General features: G+C 39.4%; 1 protein-coding gene across 1 annotated transcript; it reads right to left on the bottom strand.

The window, feature by feature from the left end:
- Positions 1-746: 746 nt before the first annotated feature.
- Positions 747-18,257, bottom strand: LOC109238896 (replication factor C subunit 3-like). Its single transcript, XM_019405384.1, is given in 13 exon segments — positions 747-977; positions 9,496-9,541; positions 10,378-10,452; positions 10,543-10,612; positions 11,136-11,234; positions 11,383-11,519; positions 12,472-12,653; positions 15,275-15,443; positions 16,961-16,993; positions 17,114-17,194; positions 17,196-17,225; positions 17,314-17,420; positions 18,202-18,257. Coding segments are annotated over 12 exon segments (1,065 nt in total). The 5' UTR covers positions 17,398-17,420; positions 18,202-18,257; the 3' UTR covers positions 747-918.
- Positions 18,258-18,439: the final 182 nt, after the last annotated feature.

The following is an 18,439-nucleotide window of genomic DNA, read 5'->3' as shown; positions in this document are numbered from 1 at the left end:
TAATTAATTATAGTGCTCTATGCGCGCGCGCACAAAGAAAAGAAAAAGAAAAACTAAGGCATATAAGTACTAAGCTATTCGAGAAATTTCTCCATATGATTCAAATTGCAATAGAGGCAACTGCAATCCTCTATTCTTTTAAAAAAATAAAAAAATATTGGTTTTCTTATTCACGATTTATATATCTGGCTTTTAGTGGATAAAGCAGTTGCTACTAGCATGGATAGCGTATTGAGGATATGTTTCCATTTCAGCATGATGTTTAGACCTTTTTATGAGGAATATGCGACCGAATAATGGCGTTTATCGAGTAAGCCACGAAGTTTAATCCTTTTTGGTGCTCATTTCCTCTTTCAGATTTTACCTCTTAATTTTCCTCTGGTCGTTAAGCAAGTAAGGAGATTGGATTTGAATCGAACACGAGAACTGAGTTAGATGGGCTTCAGCTTGTAGAATTAGTATTGTATTTAAAATGGAGGGTGGAATAGGGAGGATGTAAAAATGGCTTAAAAGAGGTAAAGAGAAATAAGAGAAATGAAATGAAGCAAAATGAATGCAGACGCAATGAATAATTGAGCATGTAAAAATGGCTTAAAAGAGTTTTTTTCTTTCTTTTCCCTGGGATACATAAGGAGGTAAAAATGTTTGACACTACTTGAGAAGCAAAATATGGAAGGACCAAGGCCGAACAAGCTTCAGGCCAACCTTCAAAGGTAGAAGCTGTGAAGCCCTCTTCTGATAGAATATCAAGGTAAAGAGAAATAAGATACTTGATCAAATTGGCATATAATTCAGGTACAATAATACCTAATCACGACTACACGCCCCAAGAAAATTAAAACACATAGGAGATTGGTACAATGGAACAAAAAAAGTTCTTCCTCCTGCCGAATAGTTCCATAGTACTTCACACCTATTCTAGCCAAATGTTGAAATGAGAAAACTCTTGTAGATGCTCATGAATTTGGCCACAAATGCTGCAAAACAAATCAAAGATGAAGGTACCAAAATGAGCTCCTAATACGTCTTGATCTATATTTCAGATGTCAAACTACAGCTTAAGGTTCACTGAAATAACATCTATACATAAAACACTCTCAATCCTAACATTGAAAAAGCTATTTAACTCGCACCAAGAATTCGTGGTTACCCACAGTATGTATGCAATTTAGCATAACTATAAACATCAATGACGCTTATTGAATTAGGTAAGTTTGTCTCCGCCAAACAGCAGAGAGTATACAGTCATAGACCTGAAGATAAATGCTGATGAATAGAGTTGAGCATTCCTCTTGCTTCCATTGATTATTTTCCAGATTGTAATGAAAGCACCACCATCGTTTATTGATAGTATTTTGCAGTATCACCTGGGGTAGGATCATCCCGTCACCATGGGTGGGAAGATGGTAGAATCTAATTGATTTTGATGGCTCTTAATTGGGTTATTTAATGGTGTAAAGTAAATATATTTCCAATTCATATTGAGCCCCTTCCCTCATCAGTAGTCAATTTGCGTTAAATCCCTTAAGTTTCTCAGCTCCAAGTTACCAATATCAGACTAAAAGTAGGAAGACGAATTAGGAAAACAAAAAAAGCTAATGTTCTTATTTCCTACAAAACAGGTTGTCACGGGCTTAACTCAAGTAAGCTACGTGCGGACAACTGGACATCCTATATGCTGCTCCAAGCTTCAGTCCTAACCAAGAAAGAAGCACAAACTCGTACTCAAGCTAAGGCAAACACACACACACAAGTGGTGGAAAAACAGTGAAGTAAAAGGCACCAACGCCAATTTTCTGGATTTACTTGATACAAAGGGAAATTACAAAGTGTATGAGATGCCTTTGACAAAGGGCTTATACATGTGATTTCAAACGCCCCGTTTCATATGGTTAAAGCTTGGGTCAAAGGTATATGAAACGGGGCATCTGATTATTATATATACATGTATAAGCCCTTTGTCAAAGGCATCTCATACACTTTGTAATTTCTCTTTGTATCAAGTAAATCCAGAAAATTGGCGTTGGTGCCTTTTACTTCACTGTTTTTCCANACCTCCTTTGCATTAAATGCATGGCATGCTTGACTTTGACCTGGTTCAAATGTTGGCATATGGTCATGAACTTGGGCAGCCATGGTTGATTCGAATTTGAGCACATTGGGCGGGAAAATCAGTAGAGAATTTGGCAGGCCGGCACACTCTCCCCCACTTAAAATGGCGACGGCCGCGGCGCCACAAAGCTTCAAGTAACCATGGACTTGATCTTTGAATTGTCATAGATCCTCATATTTTTCCCATGACGCCTTCTCGGGTGATTACCATTTCCAATGGACAAGAAATTGGGCACTTGAATTGCCCCAACCTTTGCCTCGGACCAATTGATGATCAATAATCGCCTCAATTTTCTTGTCAATCGCAGAAGGGGTAATGAAAATCTGAGCACGGCTGGACTACCCCAGCTCCGCATCATCCTTGTATGGCTTGAGTTGGCTAGCATGGAAGACGGGATAAATCTTCAAATGATGAGGCATGTCCAGCTTAAAGGAAATCTTGCCAGCCTTGGCAGTGATTTCAAATGGCCCCTTGTAGCGCCGAATAGAGCTTTGATTGACGCCTCTTAATGACTTGAATTGTCGGGGATTGAGATTTACCATCACCTTATCCCCAATTCTGTAGTTCACCGGGCGCCTCTTCCGATCAGCGACCTTTTTCATTTTGCGGGCAGCCTTGTCTAGATAAGACCTTGCCATATCCACCTCCCAAGCTTTAGCCATATGAAATGCCCATGGGTTCTTTAACTCTGCAATTACGGGCAAAGACTGAGGTGTGTTAGGTTGCTGCCCCGTTGCAAGCTCGAAAGGACTCCTCCCGCCTGATTCACTACGCTGCAAGTTGTACGAAAGCTGGGCAGTGTCAAGTAGCTTGGCCCAGTCCTTTTGATTGGCACTAACAAAGTGCCTCAAATACAGCTCCAAGAGTGCATTAATCCTCTCCGTTTGGCCATCCGTTTGCGGATGAAAACTGGTGGAGAAGTGCAACTCCGATCCCAACAAATTGAACAGCTCTCTCCAAAAAGCACCGGTGAAACGGGGATCACGATCACTTATGATGTGTTTTGGAATGCCCCAATGCTTTACCACGTCCCTTAGAAACAAACGTGCTGCCTCCTTAGCTTTGCAATTAGCGGTGGTGGCAGTAAAGGTTGCATACTTTGAGAATCGATCAACCACCACCATGATTGTGCCAAAGCCCTCCGAGTTTGGCAAACACGTAATGAAGTCCATTGTGACGCTGTCCCATGGCTTTTCTGCCACTGGTAAAGGCTCAAGCAAACCTCCCGGTACCTTGTGTTCAACTTTGTCTTGTTGGCACACAAGACATGTTCAGACGTAAACTTCAATATCATCCCTCATATGCGGCCAATAGTATGATGATTCCAATAGCGCCAAGGTGCGCTTTTGGCGATGCCTGCCCAAACAGTGTCGTGCCCCTCTTTGATCAATGTGCGCCTAAGATTGCCCCACTTAGGCACAAAGATACGCCTACCGGTGGTGTAAAAAAGCCCATCTTCAACCCAAAACTTCTTTGTCTTGCCTTGGCTGGCCAAGTCAAGAAGTTGCTTCGCCACCAGTGATGGCATCAAGAATATCACTGATGGTTGTGCTAACAATTGGCGCCAGCACTGCCTTCCGACTCAACGCGTCGGCAACATCATTAGCTTTCCCCGGTTTATACTCCAAGGAATAATCAAACTCTGCCAAGAAGTCCTGCCACCTTGCTTGCTTAGGTGACAGCTTCTTTTGAGACTGGAAATAACTTGTCGCCACGTTATCCGTTTTGACAATAAAATGAGCTCCCAATAAATAATGACGCCAGGTTCTAAGACAATGAACCACTGCCGTCATCTCCTTCTCTTGGACAGTATAACGATGCTCAGCATCATTTAATTTTTTGCTCTCAAAGGCTATTGGATGGCCTTCTTGCATCAGGACGCCACAAATAGCAAAATCAGATGCATCCGTGTGGACCTCAAAGACTTTAGAAAAGTCGGTCAAAGCCAAGACAGGCTCCTCCGTAATTGCTGATTTGAGACCCTCGAATGCTCCTTGACACAAATCAGTCCACTCCCAAGATTGATCTTTCTTCAGCAAATCTGTGAGCGGAGTTGCAATTGCTGAGTAGCCAAGAATTAATCGCCGATAATAATTGGCAAGGCCAAGAAAGGACCGCAGCTCGGTTACCTTCGTTGGGGCCTCCCAATCTCTAATCGTCACGACCTTGTTGCTATCCATACGAATGTGTCCCTGACTGATTGTATGCCCCAAAAATTGCACCTGGGGTTGGGCAAAAGAACACTTTTCCCTCTTCACGAACAAGTCGTTTTCCCTTAGAACTTGGAAAACTTTGCGGAGGTGATCAAGATGTTCCTCCATGCAGCTGCTATAAATCACAATGTCATCAAGATAGATGACCACAAACTGATCCAAAAAGGGGTGGAACAACTTGTTCATCAACGTGCAGAATGTAGCAGGGCGTTGGTTAAGCCAAATGGCATCACCAACCATTCAAAAGCCCCATAACGCGTCACACAAGGTGTTTAGCAAGATGGATTTGAGGAAAGGATATTATTAGGTTCGCACAACCGAGGGTGATGAACCAAGGATATTATCAGGTTCGCACAACCGAGGGTGATGAACCAAAGACAACTTGTGTGACGCGTTATGGGGCTTTTGAATGGTTGGTGATGCCGTTTGGCTTAACCAACGCCCCCGCTACATTCTGCACGTTGATGAACAAGTTGTTCCACCCCTTTTTGGATCAGTTTGTGGTCATCTATCTTGATGACATTGTGATTTATAGCAGCTGCATGGAGGAACATCTTGATCACCTCCGCAAAGTTTTCCAAGTTCTAAGGGAAAACGACTTGTTCGTGAAGAGGGAAAAGTGTTCTTTTGCCCAACCCCAAGTGCAATTTTTGGGGCATACAATTAGTCAGGGACACATTCGTATGGATAGCAAAAGGCCGCGGCGATTAGAGATTGAGCGGCCCCAACGAAGGTAACCGAGCTGCGGTCCTTTCTTGGCCTTGCCAATTATTATCGGCGATTAATTCTTGGCTACTCAGCAATTGCAACTCCGCTCACAAATTTGCTGAAGAAAGATCACTCTTGGGAGTGGACTGATTTGTGTCAAGGAGCATTCGAGGGTCTCAAATCAGCAATTACGGAGGAGCCTGTCTTGGCTTTGCCCGACTTTTCTAAAGTCTTTGAAGTCCACACGGATGCATCTGATTTTGCTATTGGTGGCGTCCTGATGCAAGAGGGCCATCCAATAGCCTTTGAGAGCAGAAAATTAAATGATGCTAAGCGTCGTTATGTTGTCCAAGAGAAGGAGATGACGGCAGTGGCTCATTGTCTTAGAACATGGCTTCATTATTTGTTGGGTGCTCATTTTATTGTCAAAACGGATAACGTGGCGACAAGTTATTTCCAGTCTCAAAAGAAGCTGTCACCTAAGCAAGCAAGGTGGCAGGACTTCTTGGCGGAGTTTGATTATTCCTTGGAGTATAAATCGGGGAAAGCTAATGTTGTTGCCGACGCGTTGAGTCGGAAGGCAGTGTTGGCGCCAGTTGTTAGCACAACCAGCAGTGATATTTTTGATGCAATCAACCAAGGGATGTAGCATGATCCGGTGGCGAAGCAACTTCTTGACTTGGCCAGCCAAGGCAAGACAAAGAAGTTTTGGGTTGAAGATGGGCTTCTTTACACCACCGGTAGGCGTATCTTTGTGCCTAAGTGGGGTAACCTTAGGCGCACATTGATCAAAGAGGGGCACGACACTGTTTGGGCAAGCCATCTAGGCCAAAAGCGCACCTTGGCGCTATTGGAGTCATCATATTATTGGCCGCATATGAGGGATGATATTGAAGTTTACGTTCGAACATGTCTTGTGTACCAACAAGACAAAGTTCAACACAAGGTACCGGGAGGTTTGCTTGAGCCTTTAACAGTGGCAGAAAAGCCATGGGACAGCGTCACAATGGACTTCATTACGTGTTTGCCAAACTCGGAGGGCATTGGCACAATCATGGTGGTGGTTGATCGATTCTTAAAGTATGCAACCTTTACTGCTACCACCGCTAATTGCAAAGCTAAGGAGGCAACACGTTTGTTTCTAAGGGACGTGGTAAAGCATTGGGGCATTCCAAAACACATCATAAGTGATCGTGATCCCCGTTTCACCGGTGCTTTTTGGAGAGAGCTGTTCAATTTGTTGGGATCGGAGTTGCACTTCTCCACCAGTTTTCATCCGCAAACGGAGAGGATCAATGCACTCTTGGAGCTGTATTTGAGGCACTTTGTTAGTGCCAATCAAAAGAACTCGGCCAAGATACTTGACACTGCCTAGTTTTCATACAACTGGCAGCGTAGTGAATCAATCGGGAGGAGTCCTTTCGAGCTTGCAACGGGGCAACAACCTAACACACCTCAATCTTTGCCCGTAAGTGCAGAGTTAAAGAGCCCAGGGGCATTTCATATGGCTAAAGCTTGGGAAAAGCAGGTGGATATGGCAAGGTCTTATCTAGACAAGGTTGCCCGCAAAATGAAAAAGGTCGTTGATCGGAAGAGGCGCCCGGTGAACTACAGAATTGGGGATAAGCTGATGGTAAATCTCAATCCCCGACAATTCAAGTCATTAAGAGGCGTCAATCAAAGCTTGATTCGGCGCTACGAGGGGCCATTTGAAATTACTGCCAAGGTTGGCAAGATTTCCTTTAAGCTGGACATGCCTCATCATTTGAAGATTTATCCCGTCTTCCATGCTAGCCAACTCAAGCCATACCATGAAGACAAGGATGATGCGGAGCGGGGGCAGTCCAGCCGTGCTCAGATTTTCATTACCCCTTCTGCCATTGACAAGAAAATTGAGGCGATTATTGATCATCAATTGGTCCGAGACAAAGATTAGGGCAATTCAAGTGCCCAATTTCTTGTCCATTGGAAAGGAAAATCACCGGAGGAGGCGTCATGGGAAAAATATGAGGATCTATGGCAGTTCAAAGATCAAGTCCATGATTACTTGAAGCTTTGTGGCGCCGCGGTCGTCGCCATTTCAAGTGGGGGAGAGTGTGCCGACCCGCCAAATTCTCTACTGATTTTCCCGCCCAATGTGCTCAAATTCGAATCAACCATGGCTGCCCAAGTTCATGACCATATGCCAACATTTGAACCAGGTCAAAGACAAGCATGCCAAGCATTTAATGCAAAGGAGGGCCAGCAACACATGACTTGGGCGTGCACCTGATCAAAGGCTGCCCATGAAGGGGACAACCTGCACAAGTCAAAGCAAAACAACCCATTTTGGGCAAGGACAAAGCTGGGTGCCCAAACCAGCTTTCTCCATTTAGTTAGGCAGCCCTTGTGGGTCCCTTTGTTGTGCAAGCCAAGTATTGGCTGATTATTATATATATACATGTATAAGCCCTTTGTCAAAGGCATCTCATACACTTTGTAATTTCCCTTTGTATCAAGTAAATCCAAAAAATTGGCCTTGGCCTCCCAAACATTGTGTGCCCTTTACTTCACTGTTTTTCCATCACTTGTGTGTGTGTGTGTTTGCCTTAGCTTGAGCACAAGTTTGTGCTTGTTTCTTGGTTAGGACTAAAGCTTGGAGCAGCATATAGGCTGTCCAGTTGTCTGCACGTAGCTTCCTTGAGTTAAGCCCGTGACACAGGCACCCCATAACAATTGAAGTATTACTCCTTAGCTTCAATCATTCTATTCAAGTTGTCCATCAACACTCTTCGCACACTATCATGCACTCATAGTCACTTATAAATAATGAAGGAAAAGTGACGCTCTCAAAATAATATATATATATATATATATATATATATATATATATATATATATGTATATATTTATATATATATATATATATATATACAAAAAATTATCTTATACACTTTTGCGGCTACCAGATGTAAATAGTTTCGGCCGCGGGCTAAAGTGATCTTTGCCCAATAATGAATTATGTCTATATCCTAACCCTTTGTCGATATGCTCGCTATGATGCTAGACATGGATTTAAGTATATTACACACGCAGTTGATGAAATTATGTATTCAACTATATGGACAATGTTGTCGAGCCAATCCAACAAGCAGAAAGCTAAAAAATTCCTTCCTACTACCATAGCTTCTAGTATTGTCTGTTATTGACAAATCCCAGGTATCCATGTCTTGTTGTATTAATAAGGCATTTCTGAGCAAACTATAAACAAAATCTTGAGAATATCATATTTTAGGAGAAGAGATAAAGCACTCGGGCAGAAAGGTGGTAATCGGCCGGAACGTCAGAATGCTGAAATGTTACTTCTAACAATATAATGGGTGAGCCAATCAAGTACTCAACTTTTTGATGTCTTTTCTACAACAAAAGAACAGGTTGGTACACGGGAAATCCATGTACAGTGAAAGTTAAAGGCAGATCAGGTAATTTATGTTACATTCTGAGTAGTGATTACATGTCCTTGACATTAGCTTATCACGAAGCTTGCATCTAATAAAGAAACCTGAAAGTAAGTGTGCATCTCATAGAAGTGCTTATTCTCTCAATTTAACTCGGGTTTATTTTATTTCTACGAGTCCTTCATGTATCCTTTTCTCAAGTCAATGTATATTCTATTTCAGAGGTCCGACGTTAAGCTATATCTAGCCCTATTATTTATTTATTCATCTAATATATTTTTTGTAACTGATAAATCCCTCAGGGTCTGTGGCACATAGTTTGATACTATGTGGATAATGGGCACCCCCTCTACCCTACTCCACTTAATACCCAGGCTTTGACTATGGCAAGGTTCGAAACCGTGACATGTGCTTAACTCAAACATCATGCTGCTTTCTTACAAATAGACAGCCCCAGGCAGCTATATCTAGCCATATCTAATTAATTTTTCCACATCATATCAACCTTTTTTCTTAAAATTGATTACTAGTGCCTAACATTCAGCTGTGACCTATGAGATACACCTAAAACACCTCACATTCATGTATATAAGGACCTCATTTATCCTATAAAGTTTGATTCGAGATGAAAACTAGAGAGATTTAATAGACTGAGGAATTCTAATAGACTATCTACATCATATCATAATACTTGGAAAAGATTCAGCAATGTTAAACTTCCAATATAGTTCAATTCAAGATGAAAACTAGAGAGAAATGCTCGCATATTAGGATGGTTCAATAGAAGAGAATAGGATGGAAGCAAAAGCCTCTCATAATGTCCCTTTTTGCTATTTGGCAAGCAAAACAGAAAGTGAAGGAAAGTTTTCCTTATCTAGAGGTGACATGTTTACACTGCTCTGAATGGAAAGTGCTTTAGATTTTCTTTTTTTTCTAGAGGTAACAAGTTTCCACTTCAACACAGCCAGTCTAAGCCATTTTCACATTATGCTCAAGTACTTTTGATTGAAAGGTTATACAATACCTTCAAGATGAAATATAGCCTTCTGTCCCAGGCGCATCCTATGCTCCTGAAAGACAGTGAGAAATTTTCTAAATTATGGAATGTTCTAATTTTCTTTTTATTAATCTGCATAATTCATCCATGCACAGGAAAAATTCCAGAAGAATCTATAAAGCAGAAGAGCAATATAACCTATTGAATCATATGACATTGCATATAAAGCATCTGTTAGCAACCCCCCCCCCCCCCCCACACACACAAACACAACAACAACATAAGGAAACACAGTTGACTCTGTAGTTACTATCGCTTAAAGAAACAATTAATCCTTTCTAGTTACGTATTGCTTCAATATTTGCGCCTACCTGGATATTAAGTAATTTTCTTCTGCATATCATAGTAGTGATATTGGTCTTCTTTTAGGTAAAAACCAACTCAAATCAAACCACAAACACCCTTACCTTCCAGCATGTTTAACCAATTCTAAGAGGGTGTTTGGATTGGCTTATTTTAAGTGCTTATTGAATTTTAAGCACATCTTTAGTTTTTGTGGTGTTTGGCAATGATAAAAAGTGCTTAAAAGCACTTACTTTTAGGCATGAAAAGTACAAAAATAAGCCAAAAGCAAAAACCTGGGTATTACCAACTTATGACTTTGGGCTTTCAACTTATAAACTATTTTTTAAAAGCCAATCCAAACACCTTCTAAGTTCACACGTGGACCTGAATCCAACTTACAAGTGTGAGAATAACTTACTAAAGGTTGATTCTAGTACTACGCGAATGAATTTGGTCATCCAATCCAAACCCGTAAGGCAATGGTCGGGGTAGTCAAGACATCTATAAGTTCCTTTGATTCCCTTAAATATCCAACGTGCTACATTATGTAGCTCAACAACTTACGTAATAAGCAGCCCAGTGGGACACCTCATGCTTCAACTCTGAATCCAATTTCTTCAATAGTTCGAAAAGCAGCCTCTGCAGTCAAAGGCAGAATCAATAAAAAAAAAAAAGGATTTCTAACACCTTATAAGAGAGGAAGGTGAAGCACCTGGGGAAAGACCTTACCTTCAAAATAATTTCAGGTGGAATACAATTTGTTAGTAGCTCATATAACTTTCCCCTAACCTCAAACAACCTGAAACAAATGCATTGCAGTTTAGATAAAGAGGCAAATGTATTATAGTTTTGAGGTGCTGTCATTAGTACAAAAAGGAGACAAGTTATGTTGTCCATGCTCTAGACGTTCAGCCCTAGTGTACCAGGGGTTTTAAGTGTCCCACGTTCGTTGATAGAATTAATTGTTGTCTCCTTATATGGTCTTAAGCAATCGTTCACCTCATGAGCTACCTTTTGAGTTTGAGTTAGGCCTAAGGTCTATTTTCTTAGCAATAACATAATCTTCTCTTTGCACTCAAAAGCCTAGACTCCTCCACTATACAGTTTCCCTTTTCTCAAAGTTAAACCTTCAGTTGCCTTGTATCTCTAGTGTCAACCTCTAGTTCCAAAGTTAGACAATTAAAACACAGTTATCCAGAGCACATTGACATAATACTTCAGAGCTGAAAAAGAAAATAATCATCTTTGTCATCATAAAGCATAAGCTTCTGAAATCACGTGCTGAACATTAAATGCACTATTTAGATGGACTGCAGTTGTACCTTTTAGGGCTCTGCTCTTTCATTATGTCTGATGCAATTTCTGAAAGATATTGCTCCCAGTCCATTGGAGGTATAGCTTGGTTGTTAGTGAAGGGATACCTTAGGCAAATAGTACAAGGGGTCAACACATGCATAAGGAAACTCTGGTGCAAATAGTTCAAATAATATGTGAAAAGCTTGGATTTAGCAGCTCAAGCTAGCAAGAAGCTAAGACAAATCAGTCCAGCCAAGGTGTTATGAGCTCAACTGTTGAACACGACAAGTCTCAAACGTCAAGACTGCCCTCCTCAGATTCCTATTGGACTTTTCCGCAATGCGAGCAGCAAATCCTTGTGGAAGTTGAAGTCCTTCCTTTTTGGCAATAAAATCTAAAACATTAACAATCTGCTGAACAAGAGATATTGTAAGAGAATTTCAGGAATGCACCAAATAATCAAAGAACATGTCAACAACATTTGCTACATGACTAACCAGGCTGTATATATACTCCGATTTAGAAAGTTTAAATGATTTACAAGACTCAGAGAACTTCCTGGCGGACACACACCAACGTAAATTACGCATTAGGTCAACTAGAGTTACAGGGTCCTCAAAACCACATGTTGTATAGCCCTTCAGTTGAGGTGATTTCAAAAGTCAAATATTAATCTTAGACACGTCTTTTCCTGGACACTACAACATGTTAGTGGAATATCACTGAATCATGCCTATCCATGATTAAACAAAAACTGAAGTAGGATCAAGAAAATGATCAATTGTTCTTAAACTTTATCCAAATACAACGAAAGAGTTCAAATTGTAGAAAAAATTAAACAAACTCATGTGACGATAAGTTTTATAAGTATGCTACACTTATATCCTACTACTGTATAATGTGTTGACTAGGTAAATGTTCTCCTTAATGAGCTTACATCTATTATCTAAGGCACAAATTGGTATATAAGAGTAAAGACTGCTCAAACTATTTCAACGATGAACAAACAGCCTTTCCTCAAAAAGAGCACTTTCTGTGTCACACAATTAACCAACACAACTGAATATGGGCATTTATAGTCCACCTCGTCTAAACAAGTGCAGCATGCCACTTCACTTGGAACCCATTTTGGTGAGTCAATGTATGTCATTACTGAAAAACTCTCCACCATTAAATGGGTCCTGGAGGAAAGACCAGACAAACACACTAGTCTAAAGCAAGCCTGAGCCTAGAAGATGCAGGCAATTGTTATACAGAACACACTTCCACTCCTCACTTTGTAGTAAGAATGCAGGAAAAAAAGGGAAAAGAGAAGAAGACATAGTAGTCATATCAACTGCGGGACAACTGAATTTCACTGACCTCTTCCTCCATTGGCGCATTTATTCTCACATTAAGGCATCGTGAGCGGACTGCTTCTGTAACCTTTGAAGAACTGTTGGAGCATAGAATTAGGCGGCACGACGCACTGTACTTCTCCATTGTTCTTCGAAGTGAATGTTGTGCTTCTCTTAAGAGCTTGTCAACTTCATTTAGCACTAATACTAACATTTACCAAAATAAAATATTATCAGCTAGGTAGCTTATATAAGTAATCCACAAATTACAAGTAATACGGCTTATCCACATAATGTTGCTGGTAAACAACTCAAACTCGAGAAAATAATATCTCACAGTTGATAAAACATTTCAGTATCTTTTTTAATTCCCAAACTATTATTTCTTACCTAAACTAATTTCTAGAGAAAATCACCTTAGATTATCAGTCTTCTTGCCCTGTTTCACCTTTGTCATGCTATCTCAGATGAATCTTTTTTTCCCCTTCTGACAAGCAACGTATAACAGATGACATGTACTTTCCTTATTAAAAAAATGACATGTATTTCAGTTACAGTTCAAATTTGCTATACGAGAACTACTTTGGCCCACATTAAGCATCAACATATATATGTTTTTTGTAAGTTAACTGAAACTTTGTCAGGGTACTTAATAATATTTAACATAATAGTAATGAGATATTATAATGGTTCGCCACTTTGTAGAAGATTGCACTGCAGATTGCAGCAGATGCTATTTGTGTGCATCTCCTCTCAATAATTTGATAATAGTCAACTTTAAATGTCCATTGCTAGAACTCAGGGGAAACAATTCTTCAGAAGAAATTTATACACAATTTTTTTTAAAAAAGAGGCAGAGAAACGAAATATTGGCCTAAAAGGTGGAGAGAGTAAAACAGCTAGTGACCAAAATGGTCCCTTCATTATTGCATAAACTAAATAACATGTTTCTGTCTTTCTGAAGCTGGCTATGTACAACCAAGCATAATTTATTAGAAACTAGCATAGTAAATGAAAACATGAGCAAAGTCATATATGAAACTATCAAAACTTTTACAGCTCCCACAGAAGATACGTGCATGCAAGGCGAGGAAGACAGAGATAGGGGGACTAGCTCAGATAAGAGAAATCCAATCCACAAAATATGGACAACATTGTTGTGGTAAAGGTCGTAACGCCAGAGGAATCATTACCACAAGGCATAGAGGGGGAGGTCATAAGCGTCTATATCGTAAAATTAATTTTCAACGGAATGAAAAAGACATATATGATAGAATCATAACCACATAATACGACCCTAATTGAAATGCATACATTTGTCTCATACACTGTGGGGATGGTGAGAGGAAATATATTTTACATCCCAGAGAGGGGCTATAATTGAAGATACCATTGTTCTGGTAGAAGTTCCTATAAAAATGGGAAATGCTCTACGTTTGAGTGTGGTTTGAACTATCAATTTATGTAATTCGAAATAAACAATTAGGGTTATGACAAAACCTAGAAAAACTTGAAGGGCTATTGTCCACAGTTGCATATTAAGGACCAAAATAAACGTATAGCTATTATTAGGAACTATTTTGGTTCTTTCTTCCAATCTATTGCGCCTATTGTCTATTGTTTATTTTCTTCTTCTTGAGCCGATGGTCTTTCGGAAACAGCCTTTCTACCCTCCGGAGTAGGGGTAAGGTCGGCGTACACTCTACCTTCCCCAGACCCCACTTGTGGGATTTTACTGGGTTGTTGTTATTGTTGTTGTATTTTGGTTCTTTCTTCCAATCAAGAAATTGAAATTTAGTTCATCAAGTGACAAAAAAACATCGAGTCTGGCAATATAAATGGGCTCCATGGGAACAACACATTCAAGAAAGAGGCAATCTCCTCAGACGGAGGCAAACATACAATTATTTAGCAAAACTACACCTCAACATCTAAGTGCCACTTGACATAAGAAACAAAGGTAAAGGTTAAATCATAGGCTGAAGTAGAGTATGACATCTTTCATCATACTCTTAAAACAAACTAACTTTTTTTAAGGAAATGAATTTTTTTTTAATCCCTCCCCAAGAACTCCCCAATTTGCTCCCTTGGTGACTCGAACCCGCAACCATTGGGCTGGAGGTGAATGGTGATTACCACTTGAGCAACCCTCTCTTGTCCACTTAAAACAAAATGAAGTTGAAGACACTATATCACCAAGTACAACCAAAGTCCAGGGCGTAGCTTTATCATCATCCCTTCAAGAGGTTCAAGAGGTCCCAAGTAGAAGGCTTTGAGTGCTGCCTAAAAAAACCCAAGTTCAGTAAAGAGATTATATCCATTTAGTTTATCTTCACAATGAGAAATTTGGGCTTCAGAAGAATTGGCTTTACTAGCGATCAAGATACTCTTCTATCAATTAATTCGTTACTTGGGCAAATAAGAAAATCATTACATATCTTAAACCTTTTCCCATTACTCTTTCCTTTCCCGTGTTGGCCTCTATTTAGTCTAAAAATGCAGCAGACATTAGTGCTGTCAGCCTTTTTCATTGCATCCTTGACATGGTAAGGTCTTAGGACCCTACTCCATATAAAACCACGTGAACAAAAAAACACGTCTCAATCCCAAACAAGTTGGGTATGCTATATGAATGCTAGCTGACCGTGTTACTCCATTTAGACTAATCACATGCCAATATTATGTAAATACAAATGAAAAGTATTAGGAGTTCGCAAAATAAAACCACGAGAACACAGATGAAAATAAAACACAAAAGGTGAGTCATAACTCAGAACTTCTACAACTTCTCCCTGGATTAGAATCAAAAGATAAAGTTGTTGAATCACCTTTAAACCCCTTCTTTCCTTTAGTGTCAATTGGTCTATTCTTGGCCATTTCTTTGATTATCTCTTGAACAACGTATCTATCCTGAAATCCAGCATCACTTGGACTCAATTCCACATGGTTGGTGCTTGATAATGTTGTGAGCTCCACATCAATTGTCCTCGTACCAGCCTGAGAAGAAAAGCATAAATCAAACTAAAATCGGCGAATCACCATGCTTGTTTTCAATTCCCAGAAAACGGGTATAGGTGAATCCCAGCCAATGCAAGAAGTAATGCTCNAAATGTCTCTCACCTCAAAGATCCATTTCCATCTGCTCTTGAATATCAAATTTCTCAGTGTTGACAAATAGATTAGAGGCATACTTGCACAAAAAGAGGGATCTGTTTTCTCAAATGCAACAACACCCTCAATCCCAAGCAAGTTGGGGTCGGCTATATGTATTCTCAGTTCCTGACTATCCATGTCACTCCATTTAAGGTCATCACAGTCCAATATGTTTTCTCAAATGCAACAAATAATTAAATGTTGTTAATATGTAAAGAATGTATCGAAGTAAGTTTATGAGTAAGTACCTTCTTTATAAGAATTTTTATGAATAAATACTTGAATTAATCAGTTCCAGACATCAACTGGATCAAAGTAGCTTTCGTAACTGATAGTAACACATTTCATTTTATTTTGTGGTTGCCTAAATTTTCTGCCTCTTTAAATGGAAAAAGCATTATGAGGAATCAAAAGGATTATCATGATTTTGACACTTCTGTTTATTTCAATTTAACTAGCAATACTTCTCCTGAAGTTAAAATTTATGGAACTTGTGCATTCACATGTTGCCTAACCTTTATATTCTTTAAACTTGAAATCGACATACTATGTTACTAAAACAAAGAGAAAAAATACACACACATGGGTAAAGTAAAACTAAAACTTCTAAAAGAATTAAAGAATATAGAAAGAAAGAAGGATATCAGTTGCAATTGATCCCTAACCATGGAAGTCACTGGTTGTTGTCACTTTTACCCAGTCCGATGGCCCTCAGAAATTGTTTGCACCCAGTGGGTTTCGAACTTGAGACCTTGAAACGGAGCAAACCCCAAGGCTCAAGTCAATTGCCACCAGGCCAACACCTGAGGGTTCATGTTTATGCAATATGAAGAACAATTATTGGATGGAATAGATCTTCCAACTTTATATCCCTCAAAAGCAAACACCTCGAAGACCAGATTTCAACCAGGGTTGGAAGTTTGCAAGATGTTTGCCAAGTTGGATTGGGAGGACGATGGGCTTCATTTTTCTACTTTAGTTTGTATTATGGTTATGCTCTGATTACGGTAGTGTTTGTAATGCATGAGACAAATTTTCTGACTATTCGTTAAGGCACCAGATTGAGTTGTAATTATTAAGTAACTTAGTCAATTGTTGGATTATTCAGTTGTTTTTTCCATGTCTTACTTTTAAATAAAAAAAGGCATTGAAATATTCTCTAGACACTTCAAGTACCAAGATTTCTTCTTAATGTTTTTCCTTATATTGTTGACTTGAACAGCCCCTTGCCCAGAAAAAAATAGGAACCTACTGATCTAAATATTTTGATATATGTACAGAACTAAGAATAATACAGCTATACACCGAATTCACATTAACATACTTGCACCCTGAAAAAAGAAATTCAAGGAAAAGCTTACATCAACTTTCCAAATCTTGTTCTCAACCTTAACCTGCATCAGTTGTCCAACCAATGGAAACCATATTACTTTAGAGATCAATTAAGCAGCAAATTTCATATTTTAGCGAAGAAAACACATAAAAAGAAATCAATTGAAAAGAGACGGAGTTACCTTATCGGCACTTGGACCAAAAATCTGCCTCAGAAGTGCCATAATCAGAGTTTTCTTCCCTGACCCGGAAGGGCCATAAAAAGAGAAGATGAGGACAATCTCCCGCTGACACCTAATAGTAGGCATAAAGAAAAGGGTCACAAACAGTGAATAATTCGAGAATTCACAAAGGTGTATACTACAAATAAAAGAAGTTTTACCAGCTTTTGAAGATTTTGAGCAACATCATCGTGGACAATAACTTTGTCTAGGGTTTTGGGGCGGTACTTGTCAACCCACAACATCTTCAAATTTGAGCCAAACTACTATAAGAGAATGTGGAAAACAGGAGCCTGAGAGTAGATATTAGGCGACAAATTTTTATAATCCTTATGCTAGACAAAAATGGAAAGCACTGTAATTTTTGAAGTTTAATTTTCCAATTACATATTAAACAATCCCCAAGCGAAACTACAGAGTTTTTACAAGTTATCTTGTTAATGACGAAAAGGGGAACATTCAATTCACAAAGTTCAGAGAAAGAAACCATCCACATCTTTATAAAATCAATAAAAAAGAAGTTAAAACATTATGGAATAAAAAGCTAGACCAACTATATAAGTCTGATTGAAACCACTAAATAAAGTAGTATGCAGAATTTCACTGTCAAGAAACTCAAAAAATTTAAAATAGCATAAAATAAAGAGCAAATAGAAAGATCATGAAGTAAGTAGCTATTATCAGAGGCAAAGAAAGGCTCAGGTGAGGGGTAAAGTAGTATAAAGCCAAGCATTTCATAGTAAATACTTCCGCAAAAAAAAAAAACGAGAAATGCTCTATGCACAATGGGCATGCATATAGTCAGTCAAGTTGTATGCAAAATTACTTCTTCGAAGAAAAATAAGCACGAAATAACACAGGCCTTAGGTACATTTTTTACCAAAGAGATGCTTACAAGCTGCTTCTTCAATTTAATTTAAAGTTGAGGGTTTACAATGGTTCGCAAATCCAACTCTAGAAATCTTCAACAACAATATTTTCCAAGGAAATTCATCAGATTTTTTGTGACTTTCGAGATTCGGAAACAAAGAAAAGTGAAGAAATTTGACCTGATTCGCGACCAATTTTCCTTGGGGTGCTTGGGAAGGCTGTCAGTGAATGAGCAAACTAAAGAGAGGCAATTGCAGCAGAATGTGTAAAAGATCAATTCCCGGCCAAATGCGAACGATGTCGTTTCGCCCTAACTTGGATGTAGTGCTAGCATGGGCCACTTACTAGAGTTGGGCCTATATTGTATAGGCCCACCCAGCTATAAAGCTGGCATTAGATATCCACTTTCAGCACCCC

Source organism: Nicotiana attenuata, unplaced genomic scaffold (genome assembly GCF_001879085.1).
Source record: "Nicotiana attenuata strain UT unplaced genomic scaffold, NIATTr2, whole genome shotgun sequence".
NCBI lineage: Eukaryota > Viridiplantae > Streptophyta > Magnoliopsida > Solanales > Solanaceae > Nicotiana > Nicotiana attenuata.
The sequence above is the reverse complement of the archived record's forward strand: the minus strand, read 5'-3'. Positions and strand labels throughout refer to the sequence as shown.